The 12307-nt window shown below is 42.5% G+C and overlaps 1 protein-coding gene across 1 annotated transcript in view; it reads right to left on the reverse strand.

The window, feature by feature from the left end:
- The window catches only part of SMARCA1 (SWI/SNF related, matrix associated, actin dependent regulator of chromatin, subfamily a, member 1), a 37284-nt gene extending 26977 nt beyond the window's left edge, over window positions 1-10307 (reverse strand). The window contains exons 1-6 of the mRNA XM_059824609.1: window positions 10206-10307; window positions 5472-5558; window positions 2659-2825; window positions 1608-1708; window positions 1392-1492; window positions 925-1104 (exon numbers count right to left, since the gene is read on the reverse strand). Of these exons, the coding sequence (XP_059680592.1) occupies window positions 925-1104; window positions 1392-1492; window positions 1608-1708; window positions 2659-2825; window positions 5472-5558; window positions 10206-10307 (738 nt within the window). The remainder of the gene's footprint in view (window positions 1-924; window positions 1105-1391; window positions 1493-1607; window positions 1709-2658; window positions 2826-5471; window positions 5559-10205) is intronic.
- Window positions 10308-12307: the final 2000 nt, after the last annotated feature.

Consider the following 12307-nt stretch of genomic DNA (forward strand, 5'->3'; position numbering starts at 1 on the left):
TGTAGTGAGAAGCCCAAAATGAACACCATAGTCAAGATGCGGCCTCACCAGTGCTGAGTACAGGGGGACGATCACTTCCCTAGACCTGCTGGCCACACTATTTCTGATACAGGCCAGGATGCCGTTGGCCTTCTTGGCCACCTGGGCACACTGCTGGCTCATATTCAGCCAGCTCTCAACCAACATTTCCAGGTCCTTTTCCGCCAGGCAGCTTTCCAGCCACTTGTCCCCCAGCCTGTAGCGTTGCATGGGGTTGTTGTGACCCAAGTGCAGGACTCGACACTTGGCCTTGTTGGCACTCATACAGTTGGCCTGGGCCCATTGATCCAGCCTGTACAGATCCCTCTGCAGAACCCTTCTACCCTCAAGCAGTAACAGGCAGACATGCAATCCATATGAGGAGCCACAGAATTCACAGGAACATCCAGCTTGTTAATCCCCTTCAAGTTAGAAAACCACCCTATATCTATTTTAAGGCCTTCACCATGAAAGATGAAAAGCTCTACAACAGAACCCTAGTTACAAGACAAGGCATGGACATAAGGCACAAGTAAAGTGTGGGAGAAGTCACCTAAAAAAGGTGAAGAAAGAGGTAACAAAGTGTGGGCAATAAAGGAAACTGAATAAACACTGTCATAATGCAAACACTGAAGAGATAAAAAAAGTGCAAAAATCAAAGAGAAAAACACCAGAAAAAGAGGTAAGTCAGACAGCTGTACTTGGATCCCAGCCTACCACTTCACCTATTGATTTGCATTTTTTCCTCATAGTTACAAGCATAACATTTTGCATTTTCAACACTAACATTGTTAAAGATTACTAAAAAATACCATAATTAAGGAAGTAGCTTAGGGAGAATTCCACATACCCCAATGCTAGTTTTTAACAAATAAGGTGTACATCTTTGAAATGTAAAGGACTTACTCTGGCGTCTTTATCTCCAATAAGGCAAACAGCACGTAATGATGGAACCCAGCGTTTGAATTCATTCATCCAATTGTGCAAAGTTGATTTTGGAACCAGGACCATGTGTGGCCCAGGAATGTTTCGGTAATGCTTCAGATAGCCTAATAATGCTATTGTTTGCAGAGTCTTACCAAGACCCTGCATTGACAAAGAGGGGAGGGAAAGAAATCTGCTGAAATGAAATACCATACAGAAATAGTTTCAAACAATTTTCCTACTATATAATTCTGCCACTTAAGTTGTTTAAAGCAAACTACACAGCAAATGTTTGCAATACAGTGTCTTTCATTGCATTAGAATTCCAGTTGTGAAAAATCTGTTGTAGAATGATGCATACTACTGCATATACATGAAATACTATAGGCACTTTAATGTTGAATTTTGCTCAATAATTACCACAAAAATGCCAAAAGATTACTGCTTACCATTTCATCTGCCAGAATGCCATTAACACCATTTTCATACAATGAGATCATCCAGTTCAAACCTCTAACCTGATAATCTCTTAGTGTTCCTCCTTTCACATCTGTAAATGTAAGATTCCTCTAAGTAGAAAAATACTAAGTAGAAAATTTTAATTGTGATCTGCTCGGATTTTAATTACATCAAAGCAATCAGAAAACTGTCAATACAATACTTACATGAAGGAGACTCCTCAAATCGAATACACACATTAGATGTTTTTCGACTCTCTGACAACAGCTCTTCATCTTCTTCTTGTTCTGTGCGCCTGTGACGATAACTAAAGAAAGAAGCCAAGATTCATGTTTATATGAAATAATTTCAAAACACTGACTATAAAATCAAGAAAGACAAATTATAACAGAAACAATCATTGACCTACAACGTGTGTGTTATAGTACCCTGACCAAAACTATATCCTGTTAATAAGTTATTCCTTATGGTTCATTCCAGCTTTACTTAGAAAGGCTGATACGAAGCCCTCTCCTCCAGAGTCATAACTATATTCTGACAAGAAGTATCATGAGTTCTCTAAGGTACTTTTTAATGAGCAACACAGAAATATAAGACACACAGTGGTGGCCTTAGAATCAATTACTTGATAACTATACCATTGAGAAGAATCACTTATTCAATTAAAAAAAAATTTTTTAAATGTATAAAATAGAAAATGCCATTTTGTAAACATTCCAAAAACTAGTTGCTTGCTATTACAAGACCCGTCAGAAAAACTACATGCAGGCTATGCCTGCATTACTGACTAACATAGACTGGTGGAGTGACACAATTGGTGCTGAGGATCCAACATCCACACTACATATGCATTGTCTTGTTTTAACTTGGTCTAGCTCCACTCAGGTCCCACTGACATGTCCTCTAGCAGCTGGAGCACATCAGGTGCATTTCTGGAGTGCATCTTCTAGTTCAGCGTTATGCAAAAGAAATTCAATTCTTGTGCTCCAAAATCACTCCACAATATCGACCAAAGCATGGTAAGGGGCAAGAATCAGGAAATTTACTTTAAAAGTGCATCGCCGATCCAAGGTCATACTAATGCTGATGAAGCAGCATTCATACACCAACCAGCTTTTAAAGAAATTATGATACACCATTAATAGGAAAAGTTCTGGATTTACTTAAAGCACAATCTCTATGCTACTAACTAAATAGATATGTTAAAATGCATAATTTGTTTGAAAGTGTAAGAAGTCAGAAACAAAAACAACATACTCCCCAGCTGAAATCAAACTCTGCTTTTCATCCTTCTTCATCCGTGGCCGTCCCAGCTTGACTTTCAATGGAGATGTTGGTGATTTTTGTGCTGCAGGCTGAATAAAATGTGCAAAAAGTTCTGTCTGCTTCAGGAGGAATTCAAACCTTTTTGCTCGATCTGCTTTCTAGTTTCCAAAGTGGGGAGAGAATTAAAAAAAGAAAAATCAATAGCTTTTCTTCATTAAAAAAATGTATTTTTATTAAGAAACAGAATTCAGACACTCGTGAGAACAATTTACATGAGGAAAGACTGACAAGACCATCTGCCTACTGTTAGCCAACTCAGAGGGCTACAAGCATCATGAAATAGCTCTTGAGCTGCTTCAGCTTACAGCTAAGCGTGAATTGCTTTAGAGTACCCAAGTGTAATGTATGGTAGTTCAAATGGTCCTTCATGAATACCACAGCAACTGGGAAGACATGGCAGGACTTGATAACCTCATCCCAGCAACTCATCCCCATTCAAAACTCAAAAGATCAGTAAAACAACCCAAAAACAGTTTACTTGTATAGATGGCTTAAGTCTGCGTGGCACACCAGCAACTGTGAAGGGATGCTTTAAAGGACTGTCTACAAAAGATAAACTAAGGTTCTGACTTATAGTAAGGGATGAAATCCTAACCTTGCTCAAGTCAGTGCCAAAACTTCCATCAGCTTCAAGGCTATCAGGATTTGACCCAAGAGAAGAATGTGGTAGCTCTGCTTTTAGAAGTATGAGTAAAGTAATGGGCATACCAGCTCAAAACTGCTTTCACAGAAGTTTGAATTTTGCTGTCAGATTTCAAATTTCAATCATTACAGTTTTGCTGTATCAATGAGGCATATGCACTTCACTATATAAACACAGCAAAACATTTTGGTTTTCCTTCTCTATATTTATGTAGTTTATCATATTTGTATCTCTATCTATACTGTTTCTCCTTCCTATATTTCAAAGACATGTTACCTAATTTTTAAGAAAAATATGATAAAATGCAAATGCTATCTGACAGAATGCAAGTTATCAGTTTCTCTATGCCATTGCTAAGCATCATGTAACGCTGTACCACTTAAAGCAATTTTCATGTGATCTCATTTATATATCTTGATATAAACTACAAAAGTGAAATTGTAGTTATGTACAATAACTTTTTTAAGAAATACACGAACAACAGAAAGCTTTTCTGCAGGTAACTTATATGCAAGTAAAAGTGCTCTAACAGCAATAACACAAACCAAAGAAAAGAGCAACAAAAATGAACCTGACATGCAATGCACCATCTTGCCACATGACGGCAACACATTTCTTTTAATAGTGCACCACTTACCAGCAAATGAACGTCTTTACAGACATCTCCTGGAAAAAAATTACTATTCTTTTTCCCTTGCATTCATCATTGGACCATTTGTGTAAATAACTTGAAAACCAAATAAACTGTAAATATCAAGTAAAACTTTTAGGGAAAAAAAATTTTACGAAGGCGAGTAAAGACATGGTTGTTTATGCTCATACAGGCTAACAACAAATCCATTCAGAGGATTTATATTAAACTAATAATACATGATGGTTTTGGCAAGCTAACCATAACTGAATGCCACAATATACTTTTTTGCCTGCAAAATTACTGGCTGGGTGTAAGCAGCATGCCTTCATAAATAGTAAAGGTCTAGCCCACGACTGCACAATTGATGAAAGGTAGATTTTTGAGACCTACTCCCTCTGCCTCTTAGAACAACTGAACTAACATTCTAATTTACCAAAGATGTAAATTCACCACGTATTACTGTGAAAACAAGTTTAGTTATTTACTCAACTCATTCTCAACAAGCAGATTTACTTGTGTGTCTTCTCTTTGGCTAAAAATTAAGTATTCATACAAGTAGGTACCAGCTTTTCTATGTCTAACAGTGATACTCTTCCCTGGCTTCTATGGTATCCAATCCTTTCAGACTCTACTGTAATTATTAGGCATCCATTTAACATTAAAGCTTTTAAGAAAAATGCAGCAAGATGCAGATACCAGCTTCAACCAAGAACTTACTACATGTGTCATTCAAGAACAAGTCTTCTAATGTCCTGGTTTCTGCCTCTTTGTAATACAGAAGTTACCCTGTTATCCCTCCTCTCCAGCACTACAAGCTCCCTTCATTTGTGTCATGGACAGATCCTCTTTTGCATTGTTATGACACATATATTATGGGGCATATTAACATTTAAAACCTTTACGTTTTTAAACAATGAGAAACTGGCAGCTTCAGTATTTCCCTTATTTAAGAAGTAGCTTAGGGATGCCTCTGACATGACTCAAGAGGTCATCAAATAAAACCAGCAGAGACAGATTCAAAACCAAAACAGGAGAGTTCAAAATATAAAATGCAATTGAATAAAACTCCTTACCACAGGAGGGTGTGGATAACTAAACCTACATAAGGGGAAAAAAGCAAGCAGACAAATCCCTGGGGGAAAAAAATATCCACCGACAACTACTGAGTATAAAAACCGTAGACTCCAACTCCAGAACTCATGCAGACTTCCCCCTGGAAGAGTGGGACAGTATTTAACAGAACTATCACAATCTGCTTCCTCTGTTCTCATATTCTTCACTCAATACCTACTGTTAGCCACTCTGAGAAACACCACACTGGACTAGACATTTAAATTGATCTTTTTTTGTTTTTCTTTTCTGACACATCCAGTCTGCAAGAACTTCTTCTAACTGTGTTGATCTAGTTCAAGCAAACAAACCAAAGTCATAGAAAGCTGCAGTATGTTTTGTCATGAAAACACTTACCATCTTCTCTTCATATTCTGGGTCAACTTCTTTTTCAGGTCTAGCTGCCTTTGGAGGAAGTTTGAGTTGAAACGGGGGATCATTTTTCTGGAATTCAGATTGTAAACACTTTGTAAATATCAGCGTCTTTATTTACTAAAGCAAAAAGATATCAAACCCAACAAACCTACACACTACAAGATAAACATACTACTTTTCAAAAATAATTATTTCAAAATTAAGTGACTGCATTAATCATTATTTCACCTAAAGCAGAACCTTATATCCATGATGAAGCTAAAGAGGAGATATGACCAGATAAAATCTAGGTTGAAGATATGTCTCATCCTCATGTTTATCTCTACAAATAGGATCCAATTTGGAAGCATTGAAATAATGTACTGAAAGAGGATGAAATTTAATCTTTCACAAAGATCTTGCTTTAAATGCATAATTAAATTTAATATCTTGAAAAGATATTTTAAAAATTAAATGTTATTTCTAAATGTAAAATTTCTAACTGTAAATTTCTGGCACTTGCATCTAGGTTGGGGTTTTTTTGTTTGTTCTCGCTTCTAGATGAATAGTCAGAGTTCATTTGGAAATACAGGTTTAACTACACTTAGCCATATACCTAGAAAAAGACACAAATTAAACAACCAAATCAATCCATGCAGCAACCACGGCATGGTATGCTCTTAGACAGTTAACAAAGAGCTACCTTATTTACTATAAATGAAAAAAAATTAAGAAACTGTAACAAAAATGTCTGACTTCAGTAGTTTATGAGATTCATTTCTGTCTTCAGTTGGGAAGCTCAAAGCAGGTTTCCACAACTTCAGCTGCTACATTGCTATATATAAAAGGAAAAAAAAAAGCTGGCAAACCCCATGATATTGGCAAAATATCTTTTTTAAAAAGAGAACCGTGGGAGACATGTTTGGTGTTTTTTTCCTAATTCAGTCTTTGAAGTATGCCTTTTTTACACACCTCCTGCAAATAAAAAAATATTAAATATTTTTTGAGATGCATTAAATTATAAAAAATATTTTGAAAAGCACTGAATTATCTGAAAGGAACTGCCAAAGTGCATGTCTGTATGAAATGTAACAGAGCAGAGTCTTAATCTGACAAGCGCTTTAAGTATCAGCCTACTATAAATACATTCAAATGAAATAATTAAACTATTCGGGGACAAGTAGCAAAACCAGACCAAAATGGGACTAAATATGTAAAGGTCTGTCAAGCAATGTTACACTTAAATTTCAAAACTGTTACTGATAAATACATATGCCAACTTACTCTTTAACTTTAAGCACAGTCATGCAAATGGGAGGAATATTTTCTGAAGTCAGAGATCACCTTTTCAGGTTTTGGCCCAAAGGCATAATTCTCTGCAAAGGTTAACAGTATAAGTGTATAATCAAGTTGTTTGACAATTTAAGGATTTTATAAATGCTTGAGTTTGGTTTTGCAAGGCCAAATGATGATGTTGCAAATAGAAATGTTCTATTCACTTACAGCTTCTTCAATCATATAGGCAACCAGTTCATCTCAGAAAGCAATGTCAGGAGAGGGCTGTTACACCAACATGCCAAAGAGCAGGTCATATACATGTGTATATTCACACCTCCGTTTTATTACTATGTAACATGCACTCCAGTGAGAGAGACTGCCAGTGCTAATATCAGGCCCAATCCTTGTTATTAAAGGGACAAAATACTCCTCCTTAGAGGAAAACAAAATTGTCAGTAGGGCATTTCAGATGTCTCCCTCACTTTCCCTAGAAATAAATTACATCGGTATGTGCTACTGGAAAAAAGTTGTCTGTCTACCTCACGTAAGTCTGAAGTTTCTCCTGGACAAACCAGAACAACTCAATATTATGAGAATCCCTTTTAACTGCAAGTTTTCCAAAGAAAATGTAATGCAATATTATCTTTTTAAGCCCCAAGGCAGATGGCTCTAATGCCAGTTCTGTTGTTACTCAGGTTTCTGCAGCAGAAGAAAACTTACGGTAGCATACAAATCAAATTTATTCAGAAATAAGTATTTGCAAATAACACACTCTGAGTTAAAGAAGTAAATGAACTGACATGTAAAGTTACTGCAGCCACAGCATTATAAAAATCACATCCTACACCTTACCTTTCAAGACAAAACACAGTTTCCCTGTCCCCCCACTCCTCATTGCAGTGTTTCTGTCAAACACTGATTGCCCCGTAATATTAGGAATAACGAACAGGAGACTGGCAAAAGCCGATGAAAGAGACAAACAACTTAAGACACATGCACCCCAATACCCCTTCTCTTCCTCACAACTTACAAGGAAAAAGAATATGCTGTAGTTTCACTAAAATACTATTCTGTGTTGCTGGAGCTAGATGGGTAGTAGGGACGAGCATCATATCCAAACTTGCTTCTGCATAATGTTCTGAGTTATAAAAAGCTAGACCTCATCAATTATTAAATTTTGATATAAGAATACATCTCTCCTACTACCAACTGGATCATGTACCTGATATGACACAGAACCACAAAATATTTAATCAAGTCTGTGAGAGTTTCACCCTAGAAACTTTACACAATGCATCTTCACCACTTACAGGGCTGACTTCCCAGGAAACAGGAGGATCAGCAGAAGCCTCAGTGCAAACAATTAATTAACCAGCAAAAAGAGTACTTTTGTTTTGAACTCAGGGAGCTAGCTGGTAACAATCTGCCTCTACCCTAGAAAAGTTTTCCATTAAAGATTAAACCCTAGATAAGACAGTCCCCTGAAAACTGGTGTCATTTAAACACCCTACAAGAAACACGACCATGCAGCAGTTTCAAAAATAAGAGACCCTCAGTATTCCAAGGATCCAAAATACTTCCCCTTGAAACCTCCACTAACTAGCCTAAACAGAGCTACTAACTTCAGGCTGAGAGAGATTTCTATCTAGAGGAAGTACAATAATTAGTCCTAAATTGGGTAGGTCATGTGAACACCTGAATAAATGACTGGGAATAAGAACTGCTGCTGCGTTCGTTGACTTTATTCTTATAACCTGTGCTGTTGAGAACTTTAAAGAGATGCATTAAGAATAATTAGAAGGACACCTTTTGTGTTTAACTTGCATATACAAAGTAGAAATACATTCCAAATAGCCGTTAAGACACGGTTTTGGTACTACAAGAAGGACTATTTATAGTGAAGTAAAACAGTGAGAGGGGAACAGAGCACAACAGGTTGTATTATATGCCATTATCACGCAGATTGTGTAACTAACTGTATAGCTATGTAACAGTCCTGTGCCCCAACCTGAAGTGAAATTCCACAGTCCAAATAAAAACTTTAAAACAGCAAAACCTTTTTTCTCCTTTAAGAAACATATTGACCAGTGTGGCACAGTAGCACAATGTTGATAATATTTGGAACCATTCACTATTTTCAAATGATTTCTCCAGGCAGGCATTCTCTAAACATTTAGCACCAACTTTTTATCAGTTGGCATTTTGTAGAATAAGTTGTATCCAATACAGAAATAGCCCTTAAACTGTTTTCCCTGAACGATCAGGTAACGTTCAGAATTACGCCACACTGCATCCCATAGCTGTTTGTATACAGAAGTAACAAAATACAGAATCAAGCGCTCTTTTCCGGCAGAAACGGACTTTCATCAATTGGAATTAAAATTCTCATGGCGCTAATATCAGGATTTCTGCGCTTTTCTCCAATATCATAAAAATATGACACACGGTCATCATTCTTACGAAGTTTTTCTAAGATTCATTCTTAAATCTTGTTCAGTTTCCAAGGATACCCGAGTACGTCACTTTTCACATTCCTTGTCTTAGCCTGTAGTCCTTTTTCCAAAAAGCTGAAGGGAGGAGGCTGGCAGCCATCCTGCTCTTTTAAGGGGTTTATCTGTGTCACCGCTGCATTTCAGCCGGGCAGAGGCACGACTGCAGCCCTGAAGCGTGCGGGCTGGGACAGGCCAGTCCAGCCGCCACCCCGGGCCCTCGCCCCTGCGGAGCGCCCCGGCTCCGGCCGAGCCCCAGGCCCACCGTCCCCATCCCGCTCCGGGACAGCTCTCCCCGGGGACCGGGCGAGGGAAACAAGAGGGCGGGGGGCACTAGAGGAGGGGGCCCCGCCGGAGTGCCCAGGCGGGGGGTCGATACGGGGCCGAGCCGGCTGCACGGCGCGGCAGCACGGGCTGAACGGCCAGCACCGGCGCGCCCGGGCTGCGCGGTTGGAAGGGGGCAGCAGGGGGGCGCCCGGACCGTACGGACGGCGGCAGCTCCCACGGGGATGCTGAAGGGCAGAGCTGGGGGCCGGCCTGCACGGCGGGGCCGGGGGTGTGTCCGGGCGGGGGCCGGCCTGCAGGGCCGCCGCGCAAGCTGGGCCGCGGCTCCGGCACGGCGGGGCCGGGGGTGTGTCCGGGCGGGGGCCGGCCTGCAGGGCCGCCGCGCAAGCTGGGCCGCGGCTCCGGCACGGCGGGGCCGGGGGTGTGTCCGGGCGGGGGCCGGCCGGCAGGGCCGCCGCGCAAGCTGGGCCGCGGCTCCGGCACGGCGGGGCCCGCACGGACTGCGGCAGAGGGGCCGGCACGCTGCCAGCGACCCGGACCGCCTCAGGGCCGGGCGGCCGCCTCAGGGCCGGGACGGCGCGGCCCGAGGGGCAGCTGCAGGAGAGGGCGGCGGGGCCAGCCGCGCTCGTCCCCGGAGGCTCCGCCGCCCGCCGGGCCCCCCCCTGCCCGCCCCCCCGAGCGGTACCTCCTCGGCGCCGGGCTCCTGCGCAGAGGCCGCGGCGGTGGAGGTGGAAGGCACCTCGCTGTCCGCGCGGCCGGCGCCGCTGGGGCCGGTGCCGGTGTCCATTTTGTGCACGGCGGGTGCCTGAGCCACCGGGGGGGGGGGAGGTGGGGGGGGCAGGGGGCGGCCCCACTGCCCCAAACACCGCGCGGCCACGCCCCTCCCGCCGGCCACGCCCCGCGCGGATCTCGCGATGCTTCCGCCCGACGGGGCCGGGAGCGCTGGTTTCCCGCCCAGCGCGTGCTGCCTGTGGCGGCCCGGGGCCGGGCGGGGAGTAACGGCGGGGCGACGTCTGCGCCACAGGCGGGGGAAGGAAGCAAGGCCTGCCCTTGCGGAGTCAGCGGGGCCTCCGGGGAGGCTGCCGGGACCAATTCCTGGCCATTCCCCACTGGGTGCTGCACAAGGGGCCGCCTGCGGCCTGCAGAGGCCTCGCTGCCTCCCGCACTCTCGGGTGACAGCACAGCTCAGAGGAGAGCAAGCAGTCAGGGCCGCTACGTAAGCGGTAGCTCTGGACGTGCCCAAGGGCAGTGTTATGATGTACTGTGCTGTCTCAGGGCCTCCCAGGCGTCTACTGTATTTTGGAGAGAACACTTGCCTTGGAGAGGCCTGAACTGGTGCAGCCATTGCTGAGGCCCTCTCCATGTCCCACCAGCCACCTTTGTAATCTCTGGAGAGCAGCCAGCCTGTGCCCCGTCTGCAAGGGGCAGGATACCCTCGCCTTCCCGTGTCTTCCCAGGCAGGAGTCCCTGTGGCCCTGGCACTGGCATGTAGAGCGTGTGGACTCTAGACCTGTTGTGGAAGAAGGAAGCATGGGTCCTGACATAGAGCTCTGGCAGAAGGATAAGGTGCTGCAGGAGCCAGACAGTAAAACATAATGGTATGGGGCAGAAAACTTTCTACTTACAGTTCATTTTGCTTGGTTCCACATCCTGTTGCAAATAGCAAGTGTGTTTTCCTAAATGCCCCAGGCTGTACTTGAGAGACAGAATCATCTCTTAACATCTGCAGGGCTAAGAAGTACCAGTGGAGCTCCTAAAGCAAGAGTAGCTTAAGGGAAATTTTTTTTTTTTCTTAAGCCATTTCAAATTCGGCAGTGTTTGTGTATTGCCTACTGAAAATTGCACTAATGAAGCCACTCAGTTACTGTCAATGCACACGTTTCTGGCTGTCCATGCAAGATGTTCAGATTCTCAGCTGCTGAGCTGTAACTTTGCTCATACTGCTGAAGGATTCCAAAACAATCCTTGAGATGGCAGACTTAAAAATTCGAGCGTTCCGAAACAGCCATTTTACCTGATGATTACTTACAAAGGCAATATTGTGAGCATTTTGTCCAGAGAAATAGATGAAACCCTAGCCTTATAGGCAGAAAGAGCAATAAAAGCTTTTTCATTCCAGTAAAAAGCTCAGTAGCTGTTATCAAGATCTTTTTGCATAACTCAACAACTAAGCTGAGCAAATGGGTTACTGCCGCTCACATACACTGCATTTAGAAAGACCTCTGAGACCTCTTTTCCATCCATACATTGACTGCAATAAGGTGCGATTTTGTGAAGAGTAACTGTATGTCTGAACTGTTCCCATGACTGCCTGATTACTCTGAAATTCAGTATCTAAGTTATGCTCCAACGTAGAAGATTTAAGCTCTAAACTCCCCTTTTCCATGTTGTGAAACAGCTGCAAAACAGTAACAGTGCCGTTCCAAATTATTTAGCACCCTATTGCTTTCTGTGTCTGTTGCATAGTTTGCAACAAAGCAAGGCCCACAGTGGCTGCAGTAGCCATTCCACGTGATTTACTTTTAAAAGCTTTGGGAAGTACATTTTTCATAGCACAATTGAGAAGAGTGACATGACTGGTTTTGAAAGAGTACTCCAAATAGCTTTTCCAAGCAGGGCTATCTAGAAAATGAGGTTTACCGTTAGCTATGCAAAAAGTCTCTAAGGTGGGAAAATTCCAGTCTATGACGTGTTTGTTCTTAGCCTTTACGGAAAATAGCTCACTAACCATTTTTAATATTTGACTTTCCTACTCCAGTTTCAAATGCTTGTAGCTTCTGCTTATGC

Source organism: Gavia stellata, chromosome 14 (assembly GCF_030936135.1).
Source record: "Gavia stellata isolate bGavSte3 chromosome 14, bGavSte3.hap2, whole genome shotgun sequence".
NCBI classification, from domain to species: domain Eukaryota; kingdom Metazoa; phylum Chordata; class Aves; order Gaviiformes; family Gaviidae; genus Gavia; species Gavia stellata.